This window comes from Leucoraja erinacea, chromosome 3 (assembly GCF_028641065.1).
Source record: "Leucoraja erinacea ecotype New England chromosome 3, Leri_hhj_1, whole genome shotgun sequence".
NCBI classification, from domain to species: domain Eukaryota; kingdom Metazoa; phylum Chordata; class Chondrichthyes; order Rajiformes; family Rajidae; genus Leucoraja; species Leucoraja erinaceus.
Window position 1 is genome coordinate 17,277,555 of NC_073379.1, and position 17,033 is coordinate 17,294,587.

The 17,033-nt window shown below is 42.9% G+C and overlaps 1 protein-coding gene across 9 annotated transcripts in view; it reads left to right on the forward strand.

Moving 5' to 3' along the window:
• LOC129695354 (uncharacterized) overlaps nt 1-17,033 on the forward strand; it is a 49,901-nt gene that overhangs the window by 13,096 nt on the left and 19,772 nt on the right. For 7 of the 9 annotated variants that reach the window (XM_055632222.1, XM_055632228.1, XM_055632220.1 and 4 more), the window contains 4 exons: nt 3,943-4,043; nt 5,334-5,430; nt 10,893-11,178; nt 15,242-15,376. In XM_055632222.1, coding sequence (XP_055488197.1) covers nt 3,943-4,043; nt 5,334-5,430; nt 10,893-11,178; nt 15,242-15,376 — 619 coding nt within the window. The remainder of the gene's footprint in view (nt 1-3,942; nt 4,044-5,333; nt 5,431-10,892; nt 11,179-15,241; nt 15,377-17,033) is intronic. The other 2 variants (XM_055632226.1, XM_055632229.1) reach the window with 2 other exon arrangements.

Here is a 17,033-nt window from a genome sequence, read left to right on the forward strand (position 1 = left end):
GCGGACAGTGGTCATTGTCAAATCCACACCTGGCTCCTGAAGAGTGTTTCTTATTTGTCGGACAGGTGTTTGGGGATTTTTCTTTATTATAGAGAGAATTCTTCTGTCATCAGCTGTGGAGGTCTTCCTTGGCCTGCCAGTCCCTTTGCGATTCATAAGCTCACCAGTGCTCTCTTCTTAATGATGTTCCAAACAGTTGATTTAGGAAAGCCTAAGGTTTGGCTGATGTCTCTTATAGTTTTATTCTTGCTTCTCAGTCTCATAATGGCTTCTTTGACTTTCATTGGCACAACTTTGGTCCTCGTGTTGATAAATAGCAATAAAAGTTTACAAAAGTGATGGAAAGACTAGGTGCTGATAGCTCTCTTTCACCTGCATTAAGGAGACAATTAAACACACCTGAGCAAATACAAACGCCTGTGAAGCCATGTGTTCCAAACAGGACTATGTATAAACGCAGCTGTAATTTCAACATAATGAAACCAAAATATATTAAAATGGCCTTTATTAAAATCTGACAATATGCACTTTAGCCATTGTGATTTTTTCTATTGCAAATCTCAAATTGTGGACTACAGAGACAAATAAATAAATGATGGGTCTTTGCCCCAAACATTATGGAGGTCACTGTGTGTGTACGAAGGAACTGCAGATACTGATTTAAACCGAAGATAGACACAAAAAGCTGGAGTAACTCAGCGAGACAGGCAGCATCTCTGGAGAGAAGGAAAGGGTGATGTTTCGGGTCTAGACCCATCTTCAGACTATGTTCACCTAAGATCTGCCACGCGATGTCCAACCCCTCCACTCTTTGAGCTTTCTTACCCCCACTCCTGCAATCAGTCCGAAGAAGGGCCCCGACCCGAAATGTCACCTATCCAGAGATGCTGCCTGACCCACTGAGTTACTCCAGCTTTTTGTGTCTTTGGTGTAAACTAGCATCTGCAGTTCCTTCCTACACATTTTGTTTGCAATTCCTTGTTTTTGCCTCCTTTATATATTCTTTACACAGGCTAATAATCTGCTAATCCTGCCAGTGGTTAATCTTGCAAAGACATTCTAATATGAGGACATGTATGTAAGTGAATTTCAAAAACTAAATTGTTTTAGGCATTCATTTTTCTAATCCAACTCAAAGAGTAGGCTATTTTAAATGGGAAACTCATTACAATTGGAAAATTTAGACCTTGACTTGAAAATTGAAGCAAACTGAATTCAAATAATTTAGTTATATGTTAAATAAATATTATATCAAATAAATTAGTTATATGCAAACTATATACCACTGAAACAATACCTGAATAAACAGTGAAGAAGAATGAGTAGTCCCACCTGGCTCATGGTGACACAGCAGTAGAGTTGCTACCTTACACGCCAGGGATCCGGGTTTGATCTTTTGTATGTTCTCCACATAACCTGTGTGGCTTTTTTTCTGATTTTCTCTCACGCTCCAAAGACGTACAGGTTTGTAGGCTAATTGGCTTGGTAAAATTATGAATTCTCCACAGTGTGTGCAGAATAATGTGCGGGGATCGTTGGTTGGCTTGGACTCGGTGGGCCGATATAACCTTTTGCACGCCAGCTCATCAGTTTTCCCCAACAAGTCCACACGGTCTCCTGGAGGAGATGATAAAACCTCAGGCTGATTTATGACGAAGTGGAACATTTCTGTCAGACTCCTATCACCCCACATATTTTAGAAATCTATTTTGTTTCACTAGAATAGCCAATCCATTTGGAGACCCTGATAGTTTCAAAAGGTTGAAGACTTTAATCAGAATTTTTCTGGAGTTCCCCACTTGTTGCCTTCTGTGGTAATTCTAGACCTGCAAACCACTTTCCATCTTGCTGCCCTATTAAGTAATTTTCAATGTTCAGCACTGACTGAACCAAGTAGTCATAATGGAAGATACAATGTTACATCACACAAATGAGCATTTCTTGTATTTTTATTTATGCTTTAAACATAGCACAAGAAAAAACAAGCAGCAGTAACACCTAGCACCTCGAATCTGTGTTGCCATTAAATTTGATTATGGCTGAACTGCCTCTGACCCCAAATCCACCGTGTGCCAGGTTCAGGCAATTTTAGACATTCACCATACTCTATAATTTGTGCACCTAAATTTTAAATGACCGCCCACTTACCTTGTAAACATGTCTTCTTGCTTTAAATTCGAAGACGAATGAAACATCTCTCATTCAAAAAATAATTTGCCAAATCTCTGCTGGACATCCTCCAATGCTAGTATATCCTTTATGAAATAAGGGAGACAAAATTGTAACAGTATCCAGCGGCATTCTATTTCCAAACCCCTCGGCAAAAAGGACCAATATGTCATTTGTCTTCAAACAACTTGCTGCATCTGTATGCTAATTGTATGCTAATTTCATGTAGAAGGACATCTAAATCCTTTGGAATCTATTTCCATTTAGATAATGTTCTGCATTTAGATTTTTTTATTGAAGTGCTTGACTTCATACTTTTCTTAGTCCATTTGCAAAAATTCTCGTTGCTTTCATTGCTCACTCGACCCATCACAACTGTAGCAAGGTTCAAATATCCTAAGATATCCATCACGACATGTTTTACCACCTTTTCTTGTGTCATTAGCAAATTTGAATATCTTACTATTAGTCACCAATCTCATCCTTAATATGCATTTTAAATTAGAAAATAACTGATCCTTGTAATACTCCACTGGTTACATGCGTCAAACTCTCCTAATATAAACCAGTTACCAATCCTTGTTAACAAATTTCCTTCAATACACTGAGCTCTTGTCCTGTGCACAAGCCTTTCATAAGGTTATAAGTAATTGGGGGCTGAATTAGGCCATTCAGCCCATTAAGTCTACTCCGCCATTCAATCATGGCTGATCTGTCTCTCCTAACTCCATTCCCCTGCCTTCTCCCCATAACTCATGACACCTCATCAAGAATCTATCCCTGCCTTATAAATATCCATTGACTTGGCCTCCACAGCCTTCTGTGGCAAAGAATTCCACAGGCTCACCACCCTCTGACTAAAGAAATTCCTCCTCATCTTCCTAAAGAAACGCCCTTTAATTCTGAGCTATGACCTCTAGTCCTAGACTCTCCCACGAATAGAAACATCCTCTCCATCCTTTCATATGGAAACTTTTCAAGTACTGAAAATCAAATTTCTCTGCATCTTCAGATTTCCCTCTATCAACTCTGCTGGTTGCATCCTTTAAGAAATCATCAAATCATTTTTCACACAATTTTTCACATTGACTTTCAGTAATTGCATTAAGCTCCTCCCTTGTTTTTAACTTCAGCATCTTAATAACAACAAATGTTAACAGGCCTACTGATTCCTACTTTTTGTTTATCTCCCTTCTTGAACAGATCTGTCACATTTGTGCTTTTCCATTTCCGTGTACTTATGTAATGCTTTGGATGGCTATAATTTATTTCCACCTAAGTCAAAGCGATTGAATCGTGAGCCATTTTTAGCTTAAAGAATTTGATGTTAGCTTAAATAATTTGGCTTGACCTTTCAATTGATCTCCAGGTTTCATCTTGAAATTTAGAAAGAAAAGACGACTCTTGTTCAAATTTCAGGTTTAAATGGCAGTTCAAGGACAAATATAAAATGGTTTTGAAAAATATTTTCCTTCCCGCAGGAAGGAATTGCTTTTGACAGATGTTAAATTTTATCGCCCTGCAGAATATCAATTTAGCCTGTAAAGGCATACAGCAAATCCCAGTTCTAACCCTCAAATATAAAGAAATCCTAAAGTCACAACTAGGCGAATAAAAATATCTGTAATCTGCATTGCATTTTTAATATTGAGAAATCTTGATATTGTTCTCTGCCGCCAATGTTGAAAAATGCCTATTCTTTGAAAATGTCATCTTGAAGGAAACTATCACATGGAGCGCCAGATAGATATTAATTCTTAATTATTTTTCCAGACAATGTTAATAATACTGATTCTACATCCCACTTTGATGTTCCGTTTTCAAAAGGGGAAGATCCATTGAATGAAGTTCCAAAAGATCTCCAGTGTAAAAAGGTGCTGAATGTTTTTGTTTTTTTTATTAATTTATATCTTGTAACATATTTTACTTTAATCTTTTTCCTTGTCTTTTGTGGGAATTTTATATTAGTCATAGAGTGATACTGCAGGGAAACAGGCCGTTCAGCTTGCTGACCCTTTTACTTTAAGTTTACAATAACCTCATTATATTCTTCCCACATTATCAACTATCCCGAGATTTTGCCACTCACATACACATAGTACACATACACTCACATACACATTATAGTGACCAATTAATCCCACAACCACACATTTGAAATGTGGGAAGAATCTGGAGCACCTGATTGAAACCTATTGGGTCATGGAAATTAGTGACATTTTTCCATGGTATAAAATTATACTTTTGATTCTTGACGATGGAGATTGTTTTTCTATGATCAGAATGAATGTGTTCCAGGCATCTTGACACCCAAGGCTTTGGAGCTAAGCATAGCCTAGTTTAAGGATTGGATGAAAGTTGCTAAGGCACCTAAGCTGTGATTTAGGGTGCATTAACTGCTGCAGCCTTCTTCATAGGCACCTTGTATTGCATACTAGGACTTGTTACTCATCATATGACCATATTTCATCAAAACATAGATAGGAACCCTGAACCCTCTAATTTTCCATGTTTCTTATCTGCCGACAGGTGATGTTTCTTATCACCCGCAAACTAGTTCTATTTTACACACTGGGTACAATTTACAGAAGCCAAATAACCTACAAACCTGCAAGTCTTTGGATTGTGGGAGTCACAGGGAGAACGTACAAACTCCGTACAGACAGCACCCATAGTCAGGAACCTGGGTCTCTGGCGCTCGATGGCAGTAACTCTACTGCTACACCACCGTGCCATCAAGTAGAGTTGCCAGTACTTGCCTGACCTTTCCCCTCAGCTAGCGTTCTCACCTCTGCTCCATCTATTTGACCAAGGGGTCCCAACCCAAAATGGCATCTGTCCACTTCCCTCCACAGATGCTGCTGGGTCTGCTGAGTTCTTCCAACATTTTTTTTTTGCTTGAGAACATAACCAAAATCAGACACGTTATAATTTAATGATATTCCATCAATTTTGGCTGGATTTTTGCACAGATCGTATAGGTGAAAGGTTGTCTGTCATTCCTAGTCAGTTTGGCACAGTTACATTGAGGACTGTCTTTTGTCAGTGTTCCAATTTTGCTCCCCTCAATTCCAGATGAATGTGAGCCAAAGACTGAAATTAAAGGACAGAGTTCTTGTCATATTTTTTTATGTTATTAAAGCATTATTATTTTTCCCATTCAGAAAGAGTCTGCTGCAGGAGCACAATTGCAACTATTGGAAAATGCTCAATCTCATATATCATCAAAATCTTGCACAGACAAGAAAGGGGAAAATAGTGGTTTGTACCATTTCTTTTTTTTAATAGTGATTTCACCTCTGCACATTTTTACATTTTGAGGATTGATGAGTAGAGTTTTGATATGCAGATCTTACCACATACAGTATGACTAGAAAATAGCATTTGTGTAAGAGAAGCAATTTGCATATGTCTGACAATTATTTTTAAAATTAGCTAGTAATTCAAAATTCAGGGAGCACTGATAACTTCATTGTGAAACTTAGAAAATCAGACCATAGGGGATTTAAAAAAAATTTAAAAAATACCAAATGGCATAGAACAGTTAAGCATAGGAACAGGCTGTTCAGCCTTTCTAAAATCTCATTCTCTTATCTGTCTCCACCACTGTTTTGGCAGCCGACCCCAGGCACCCATCACCCTCTGTAAAAAAAAAAACTTTCCCCGCGCATCTCCTCTATGCTTTGGCCGCTCTCACCCTAAAGCTATACCCTCCAGGTTTTGGCTCGATGAAGAAAGCCCCAACCGATGATGAGGCAAGCATACCATATGCCCTCTTTCCCAATCTTATATACTTATGTTGCCACTTTCAGTGAGCAGTTGACTTGGACCCCAAGATCCCTCTATACATCAAAGCTGTTAAGGATATTCCTGTTAATTATATATTTTCCTCTTACATTCGAACTCCCAAAGTGCAACACCTCACACGCAGTGTGCCATTTTTCTGTCCTTTTCTATAGCTGGAAGTGGTGGCGCTGTTAACAGCTGCGCTCGCCTGCAAGTCTTGTTTTGGTTAAGTTTTAGTTTGTTGAGTTGTGTTAGGGGGTGGGGGGGTGAAACATGTTCTCTGTCTCTTCCTTCGGGGGAATGCGACTTTTTCGTGTCGTATCCCCCTTCTCTGCCTCCGTCTGCGCTGAGGCCTAATGGCGGAGCTGGCGGCCTCCAGCCTGCGACTGACCCCGAGGCTCCTGGCGGCCTCCAGCCTGCGACTGATCCCGAGGCTCCGGAGGCAGAGCCGGCCAGGACTCACCAATGGGAGCCTGGCCGTCTTCGGGGCCGAGGCGGCGGTGGCCCGACTTGCTCGTGCGGCGTTCTGGCTTTCGGCGGCGGCCTGGAGCTGATGCAGCGGAGCTCGGAGCTGAGACTGCGGGACCCGGAGCTGGGGCGGCTGCCCGGAGCTGGGTCTGTGGCCCGGAGCGGAGACTGCGGGACTCGGAGCTGGGGCAGCGGACCGGAGAGGAGAATGCGGGACCTGGAGCTGGGGCAGCGGCCCACAGTGGAGACTGCGGGACCCGGAGCTGGGGCGGTGGCCTGGAGCGGAGACTGCGGGACCCGGAGCTGGGGCGGCGGCCTGGGGTTGGGGCGGCTGCCCTGAGCTGATGCTGTGGCGGGCCGTCTCGGAGCGGAGACGGCGTTCCGGCTTTCGGCGGCGGCGACATCACCACGGAGGTCCGCTGGACTGGAGGGCGGCATCTCCGGCCTGGATGGATCGCCTCAGCGCAGAGGGAGAACAAGGAGGGAAGAGACGGAGACTAAGACTTTGCCTCCATCACAGTGAGGATGTGCTTGGTGAACTCACTGTGGTGGATGTTTAATTTGTGTTTATTGTATGTTTTGTTTTTATTGGTTCTGTGTTTGACTGCAGGCAACATAATTTCGTTCAGTCGAAAGGTCTGAATGACAATAAAGGAATCTAATATAATCTAATCTAAAGCTGATTATATCCTGCTGAGATCAGCCTTCTTCACAGTTCGCAACTTCAGCAATCTTGGTGTCATGCAAACCTCTTAACCAACCCACCTACATTTATGTTCAAGTCAATCTATTTCAGTGTCGGAGCAGCAGTGAGAGATTTCCAAAAGGCAGCAGCTAGATTGGTTGAGTGATCAAAATTAAGCAACTATGAAAAAGGCAAAGTGTAGTAAAGCTGCCTATTTGGAGTTGGAGCTCCTTAAAGTCTGCGTCAGGGAACTGGATCTGCAGCTGGATGACCTCGGGATCATCCAGGAGAATGAGAGATTTGTTGACAGTTACAGTGAGGTAGTCATGTCTAGATACAGGAAGAGAGTGGGTGATTCCCTACAAGGCGAAATCAGGCAGCTCGAATGTCGGCGAAACATCACTCCCTGATGAGCTCAATGAGTTTTACGCACGCTTTGATAGGGAGAATACTGATGTGCCTTCCCGAGGCCCCATTCGCTGTGATGGTATTTCAGTCACAGTCACAGAGGCCAACGTCAGCAAATCCTTCCAAGGGATGAACCCTCGAAAAGCGCCTGAACCCGATGGTATACCCGGTCGTGTTCTAAAAACCTGTACGGACCAACTGGCTGGAGTTTTTACGGACATTTTCAACCTCTCACTTCTGAGGTCTGAGGTTCCCACCTGCTTTAAAAGGGCATCAATTATACCGGTGCCCAAGAAGAGCAAGGTGACGTGCCTCAATGACTAACGACCAGTGGCACTAACGTCTGTGGTGCTTTGAGAGGTTGATCATGGCAAATCAACTCCTACCTCGACAAAAACCTGGACCCACTGCAGTTCGCTTACCGCCAAACAGATCCACGGTGGATGCGATCTCGCTGACCCTCCACTCTGCTCTGGACCACTTGGACAACAAAAACTCGTGTATCAGGCTGTTATTCATTGATTACAGCTCGGCATTTAATACAATCATCCCCTCCAAGCTGGTTACCAAACTCGCAGATCTGGGTCTCTGCGCATCCCTCTGCAATTGGATCCTCGACTTCCTCATTAACAGACCACAGTCTGTTCGTATTGGTGGAAATGTGTCAGCCTCGATAACAATCAGCACGGAAGCAAGTCAAGGCTGCGTGCTCAGCCCCCTGCTGTACTCACTCTATACTCATGACTGCGTCGCCGGTCATAGTGCGAACTCCATCATCATGTTCGCTGACGACACCACTGTTGTGGGACGTATCACTGATGGGGATGAGTCAGAGTATAGAAGAGAGATCGACCGGCTGTCCATATGGTGCCAGCACAATAACCTGGCCCTCAACACCAGCAAAACCAAGGAACTGATTTTGGACTTTGGAAGGAATAGGATGGGGACCCACAGTCCCATTTATATCAACGGGTCGATGGTTGAAAGGGTCAAGAGCTTCAAATTCCTGGGTATGCATATCTCAGAAGATCTTTCCTGGTCCGAGAACACTGATGCAATTATTAAGAAAGCACATCAGCGCCTCTACTTCCTGAGAAGATTATGGAGAGTCAGTTTGTCAAGGAGGACTCTCTCCAACTTCTACAGGTGCACAGTAGAGAGCATGCTGACCGGTTGCATCGTGGCTTGGTTCGGTAACTTGAGCGCCCTGGAGCGGAAAAGACTACAAAAAGTAGTAAACACTGCCCAGTCCATCATCGGCTCTGACCTCCCTTCCATCGAGGGGATCTATCGCAGTCGCTGCCTCAAAAAGGCTGGCAGTATCATCAAGGACCCACACCATCCTGGCCACACATTCATCCCCCCGCTACCTTCAGGTAAATGGTACAGGAGCCTGAAGACTGCAACGACTAGGTTCAGGAATACCAACTTCCCCACAGCCATCAGGCTATTAAACTTGGCTCGGACAAAACTCTGAACATTAATAGGCCATTATCTGTTTATTTGTACTTTATCTGTTTATTTATTCATGTATATATATATATATAATGGTATATGGACATACTGATCTGTTCTGTAGTCATGCCTACTGTGTTCTGCTGTGCTGAAACAAAGCAAGAATTTCATTGTCCTATCAGGGACACATAACAATAAACTCTCTTGAATCTCTTGAATCTTGACCACGAGGAACGGCAGTGTGTGACGATCATACATGCTCTGAACTCATTGTCACACTTTTGAAAGCATCCCAATTTGCAGATGTTCCTTTGTTCACAAACACCCTACCCCAATCAACTTGAAAAAGTTCCTGTTATGTTACAATTCTACAAGGCGTTGGTGAGGTAGCATTTGGAGTATTGTGTTTAGTTTTGGGCATCCAGCTGTAGGAAGGATGTTGTCAAGCTGAAAACATAGAAACAAGGTGCAGGAGTAGGCCATTCGGCCCTTTGAGCCTGCACCGCCATTCAATATGATCATGGCTGATCATCCAATTCAGTATCCCATACCTGCCTTCTCTCCATAACCACCTGATCCCCTTAGCCACAAGGGCCACATCTAACTCCGTCTTAAATATAGCCAATGAACTGGCCCTGCAGATTGCAGAGAAGATTTGCAAGGATGTTGCCAGGACTTGAGGGCCTGAGCTATAGAGAGAGGTTGGGTGGGCTAGAACGTTTGTGCATTCATCCTATCTATTCCCCTTATGATCTTATACACCTCTATAAGATCACCCCTCATTCTCCTGTGCTCCACGGAATAGTCTTATACGCAGAGCACATCAGTTTGAGGGAAAAGATTTAATAGGACCCTGAGGGGCAACTTTTTCCACACAATGAGGAGTAGGTATATGGAATGAGCTGTCAAAGGAGATAGCTGAGGCAGGTAGTGTGACAACATTTAAAAGACATTGGAAAAGATACATGGATAGGAAAGGTTTAGAGGGATATGAGCCAAATGCAGACAGGTGGGATTAGTGTAGATGGGGCATCCTGGTCGGCACTGGCTTTCGGCTGACGGGCTGGTTTCTATGCTGCATAAATTTATATACATATATTTGCATATTATTTATATATATCAAACAACAGTGGCCCCAGTGTTTGGTTGTTGAGTGAATTTCTTAAGTTCTGTGTCATCCACTTCTTAAATTCAGGACCTCAAAATCGCACAGATTGGATTAACGTCTGATAAGGAAAACGAGCAGGGAATTGAAGATCCTGTTCTCTTGCCAGCTTGAATTTCTTATGCTCTGCTACATGAGTCTCAACTCTTTGTTGGTTAAACTGTGTAAACTTTTCAGATATGGCGATGAATTCTAAAGCAGCAGATTATTTCAAATAAAGCCGAGAAATAAACATTGTAAACTTTATTAGTCACCTTGTTGAGTGTCAAATAATACGACTTCATATCAATGTATATTGAAGATTAAATATAATGACTTTTGCGTAGTGAATCTAAATTGAGCAGAAAGATTATACAAGTACAAAAAAGAGATTGATATTTTGATGGGAATGTTAAAACACAGTGGTCAATAGATCACTGAACAAATGGTTTTTTTTTTATGTCACTTCAAGATAAAGATCCAAAAGCATTCTCAGCTGTTGGCACTTCTCCGTAGATCATGCTATTGTTCATCATGGTATTAGTTTAAGCCATCACTGCTAACATCAGTGTCCTTGACGCTGTGTGCTGATGATGTGATCTGTAGTGACTATTGATGAATACTTTGTCCTGTGTCTTTTTGCATCTACCATATCTTGGTTGTGTCTGCCACATCAAAAGCAGTGGCCTGAGTTGTTGATGAAAATGGAAATGGTTTTTTGAACTCCTATTAAAATTGTAAAAACAGGACAATCATTTTATTTTTTTTCTTTTAAAGGCTCTTGCAGTTCAAAAAAGCAGACCAAACAATGGCCAGAACCAGCAGCTGTTGCTTCTGACAAAACTAGAGGTGGCGAAGGTGTTTGCATTGCTGAGGCTGTTGAAGATGGAAGAGATTTTGATGAACCAGAAGAACCGCTCCTCATTGATGTAGAGGCACTAGTATTGGAAGTTGACGTATCTCATGGAGAAGAATTTGGGATCACTTACAATGCAGATGCATCAGTTGTTAACTCAACTCCAGATCCTTCAAAGCCTTTGGGAAGTCCGAAACCAAAAATGAGGTATGAATTTAGTGGAAAGAAGTGAGTGATGGTACACAGGCTTGAGCTGATATTTACAGCTCAAAGCAAACTAGCAGAAGAGCAAATTTGCCAACCTTCCCACTTGTTCTTTTAACAAGGATGACACTTTTTATATTTTGTATGTGTTCTTTTTCAGTTTTCTTCCAAAAATACATTGATACTATTGACCTCAGATGTTTCTGATCATAGGCTGCTCTAGCATTGCCTCATTCTTTGGGTAAAAACCTTTCATTTGAACTCTCCGTTTGTTTCTCTGGTGATAATCTTATATTGTTGGTCTCAAATTTTGCATTTCCCCGTAGGTACAAGCTCTCTGAATCTACTCTATTGAAACCTTGATTTATTTCAATAGACAATAGGTGCAGGAGTAGGCCATTCGGCCCTTCGATCCAGCACCGCCATTCAATGTGATCATGGCTGATCATCCCCAATCAGTACCCCGTTCCTGCCTTCTCCCCATATCCCCTGACTCCACTATCTTTAAGAGCCCAGTCTAGCTCTCTCTTGAAAGTATCCAGAGAACTGGCAGAGAATTCCACAGACTCACAATTCTGTGAGAAAAAGTGTTTCCTCGTCTCCGTTCTAAATGGCTTACCCCTTATTCTTAAACTGTGGCCCCTGGTTCTGGACTCCCCAACATCGGGAACATGTTTCCTGCCTCTAGCACGTCTAAACCCTTAATAATCTTATATGTTTCAATAAGATGCCCTCTCATCCTTCTAAACTCCAGAGTGTACAAGCCCAGCCGCTCCATTCTCTCAGCATATGACAAGTCCCGCCATCCCGGGAATTAACCTTGTAAACCTACGCTGAACTCAATAGCAAGAATGTCCTTCCTCAAATTAGGGGACCAAAACTGCACACAATACTCCAGGTGCGGTCTCACTAGGGCCCTGTACAACTGCAGAAGGACCTCTTTGCTCCTATACTTGACGACTCTTGTTATAAAGGCCAACATGCCACTCGCTTTCTTCACTGCCTGCTGTACCTGCATGCTTACTTTCATAGACTGATCAACAAGGACCCCCAGATCCCATTGTACTTCCTCTTTTCCCAACTTGACACCATTTAGATAGTAATCTGCCTTCCTGTTTTTGATACCAAAGTGGATAACCTCACATTTATCCACATTAAACTTCATCTGCCCACTCCCCCCTGTCCAAGTCACCCTGCATTCTCATAACGGGACCCGTTAATCCCTACTCTTTGTTTCCTGTCTGCCAACCAATTTTCTATCCATGTTAGCACTCTACCCCCAATACCATGTGCCCTAATTTTGCCCACTAATCTCCTTTGTGGGACCTTATCAAATGTTTTCTGAAAGTCCAGGTACACTACATTCACAGGCTCTCCCTTGTCCATTTTCCTAGTTACATCCTCAAAAAATTCCAGAAGATTAGTCAAGCATGAATTCCCCTTCGTAAATCCATGCTGACTCGGACCGATCCTGTTACTGCTATCCAAATGTGCGGCTATCTCATCTTTTATAATTGACTCCAGCATCTTCCCCGCCACCAATGTGAGGCTAACTGGTCTATATTTCCCTGTTTTCTCTCTCCCGTCTATCTTAAAAAGTGGGATAACATTAGCTACCCTCCAATCCACAGGAACTGTTTCTGAATCTATAGAACATTGGAAAATTATCACCAATGCATCCACGATTTCTAGAGCCACTTCCTTAAGTACCCTGGGATGCAGACCATCAGGCCCTGGGTATTTATCAGCCTTTAATCCTATCAGTCTACCCAACACCATTTCAAGCCTAATGTGGATTTCCTTCAGTTCCTCCCTCACCCCAGATCCTCTGGCCATTACTATATCAGGAAGATTGTTTGTGTCCTCCTTAGTGAAGACGGATCTAAAGTACCTGTTCAACTCATCTGCCATTTCCTTGTTCCCCATAATAAATTCATCTTTTTCAGTCTTCAAGGGTCCAACTTTGGTCTTAACTAATTTTTTCCACTTCACATACCTAAAGAAGCTTTTACTATTCTCCTTTATATTCTTGGCTAGCTTACCTTCATACCTCATATTTTCTCCCCGTATTGTCTTTTTAGTTATCTTCCGTTGCTCTTTAAACATTACCCAATCCTCTTGCTTCCCGCTCCTCTTTGCTACGTTGTACTTTTTCTCTTTTATTTTTATACTGTCCCTGACGTCTCTTGTCAGCCACGGTCGCCCCTTACTCCCCTTGGAATCTTTCTTCCTCTTTGGAATGAACTGATCCTGCACCTTCTGTATTATTGATAAGAAGTATACCCTCGGATATTCGGTTCCCAGCCCTGGCCCTCTTGCAGCTATGTCTCTCTAATTCCCACAACGTCATACTTGCCAATTTCTAACTGAACCTCAAGCTCGTCCACTTTATTTCTTATACTTCGCGCATTCATATACAACACTTTGACCTCCGTATTCACCTCCCCCCTCGCACCGATCGCAATTGGCCCTGACCTTAAACTCTTATCCCTTCTCGAACTTTCCTTCCCATTTTCGAGAGTCTTTTGTAATTTTTCCTGTACTCACTTCTGCTTCAACTCCATCTTTATACTCCCAATTTGTCAATCCCTCCCCCCCACTATTTAGTTTAAACCCACACGTGTAGCCCTAGCAAACCTGCCTGCCAGAACGTCGGTCCCCCTCCAGTTGAGGTGTAACCCGTCCCTTTTGTACAGGTCACCCCTACCCCAGAAGAGATCCCAGTGGTCTATAAATCTAAATCCTTGCTCCTTGCATCAGCCCCTCAGCCACACATTCAGATCCCCTATCTCCCTGTTCCTGTCCTCACAAGCACGAGGTACTGGAAGCCATCCAGAGATAACCACCCTAGAAGTCCGGCTTTTCAGTCTTCTTCCTAACTCTCTGAACTCACGTTGGAGAACCTCCTTCCTCTTCTACCCAATGTCATTTGTGCCCCTGTGCACAACTACTGCCGGCTGTTCACCTTCTCTCTCAAGGATGTTCTGAATTCGGCTCATGACATCTTGAACCCTGGCACCAGGGAGGCAACAGACCATCCTCCCGTCTTGTCTGCAGCCACAGAATCTCCTGTCTGCTCCTCGCACAATGCAGTCACCCACCACTATGGCTCTGCCCGACGCCAGTTGAGTCCCATCTCTAGGATTGGAGCCACCGACGTGTCCGCCGTCGGACTGGAAGCATCGTCTCCCCAAGAGGGCGTACCTGTTTTCATTAGGCACAGCCACCTGGGTCTCCTGCACTCCATGGTTAATTCCCTTTCTCGCAGTCATTTCTTCCCGTATCCTCGGCGCGACTACCTCACTGTAGGTCCTGTCCAGGAAACTCTCATTTTCCCGGATGGCCCTGAGGTCATCCAACTGCTTCTCCAGTGCCCCAAACACGATCCTTCAGGAGCTGAAGCTGGACACACTTGCCATAGTTGTAGCAGCCAGAGGCTCCAGCCGTTTACTACCAGTGTAGTGAAACTGGTCTATTTGATATGTTCTGCCTGCCTTATACGGATGAATTAACCATCCTTCGGTCCTTGTAATGCTATTTTTCAAATTAATAATTTCTAATTTCACAATGCCTCTGCCACCTCGTCCTCGAATGCCTTTAAAATGTGCTGATAAAACCCGTGTGGAGTAGGAACCTTATCCATTTAATTTGATGTTTTAAAATGTATTCCTTTTATTTAAATATTATCAGTCTCAGCCTGATTACCTCACCGATAAATTAAAGTAATAAAACTCTGTAACAGTTAATCCATTTCCCATTGCTGATACCTACACGTTCTTTTCCGTATCCTAATTGTTCCCTTTGTATTTTTAGTCATCCATGATGTTCCATGTGAGTTTACTCTTTGTTGGCGGAATATATTTTTTCCAGGTTTTATTTTGCATTATATTAAGTGTTTTCTGGTGCTGCTCTGAGATTTTTTTTGTCTGTATTATTGTCCATTTTAGTTTTTGTAAGTTCCATTCCCAGTGTTTTAGCACCAGATTTTTTGATGTCCCTATGTTTCTTCCTAATGCACATTTGTGATATTGCTACTGAGCTCATTTTATGAAATTATTTTTTGTAGGCTATGTTTTGATAACACCGTTATAACACCGATAACTGTGAATCGTCCAAATGTTAGAACTGAGCAGAAGAATATTGTCTCACGTATTTTAGGAACTGAAGAACCCAAGACTACTTCAACCTGTTTTGGAAAGAAGTATGTATATCTTTAGATAGTTAAAGAATCGTTCTGATTTCAATCTCTCAATTTTTCATCTACATAAATCCATGGAGAGTACACATAGGTCAGCAAAGACTCGGTGGACTGCACTGCCTCTTCCATACTGTGCAACTCGTGATTCTTTACTTTTTCTTGAAGGTACAGACTCCTTACGTTGGCTTGTTTTTATGTGCACACCAGTGCTCTCTTGGCTTTAGGCTGAATTACTCATTCAATAATTGTCAGTAGATGATTCAACTTTCGGACTGTTACATTTAGCCGCAGATCTGTAGTTCTTCAATCTGTAGTTCTTCGATAGGAAATTGGCCAGGAAAGGAAATATGATTTAATTAGAAACATAGAAAATAGGTGCAGGAGGAGGCCATTCGGCCCTTCGAGCCAGCACCGTCATTCATTGCAATCATGGCTGATCGTCCCCAATCAGTAAATCGTGCCTGCCTTCTCCCCATATCCCTTGATTCCACTAGCCCCTGGAGCTCTATCTAACTCTCTTAAATCCATCCAGTGATTTGGCCTCCACTGCCCTCTGTGGCAGGGAATTCCACAAATTCACAACTCTCTGGGTGAAAAGGTTTTTTTCTCACAGTCTTAATTGGCCTCCCCTTTATTCTAAGACTGTGGCCCCTGGTTCTTGACTCGCCCAACATTGGGAATATTTTTCCTGCTTGTCCAGTCTTTTTATAATTGTATATGTTTCTATAAGATTCTCCCCTCATCCTTCTAAACTCCAGTGAATACAAGCCTAGTCTTTTCAATCTTTCCTCATATGACAGTCCCGCCATCCCAGTGATCAATCTTGTGAACCTATGCTGCACTGCCTCAATCACAAGTATGTCCTTCCTCAAATTAGGAGACCAAAACTGTACGCAATACTCCAGATGTGGTCTTACCAGAGCCCTATGCAACTGCAGAACAACTCTCTACTCCTATACGGAAATCCTCTTGTTATGAAGGCCAACATTCCATTAGAAGATTACGGAGAGTCGGATTGTCAAGGAAGACTCTCTCTAACTTCTACAGGTGCACAGTCGAGAGGATACTGACCGGTTGCATCGTGGCTTGGTTCGGCAATTTGAGCGCCCTGGAGAGGAAAAAGACTACAAAAAGTAGTAAACAGTGCCCAGTCCATCATCGGCTCTGCCCTTCCTTCCATCGAGGGGATTTATCGCAGTCGCTGCCTCAAAAAGGCTGGCAGTATCATCAAAGACCCACACCATCCTGGCCACACACTCATCTCCCTGCTACCATCAGGTAGACGGTACAGGAGCCTGAAGACTGCAACAACCAGGTTCAGGAATAGCTACTTCCCCACAGCCATCAGGCTATTAAACCTGGCTCGGACAAAACTCTGATTATTAATAACCACTTTCTGTTATTTGCACTTTACCAGTTTATTTATTCATGTGTGTATATATTTATATCATGGTATATGGACACATGTATCTGTTTTTGTAGTAAATGCCTACTATTTTCTGTGTGCTTAAGCAAAGCAAGAATTTCATTGTCCTATACAGGGACACATGACAATAAACTCACTTGAACTTGAACTTGCTTTCTTCACTGCCTACTGTACATTCACGCCAACTTTCAGTGACCAGTGTACAAGGACACCCAGGTCTCGCTGCACCTCCCC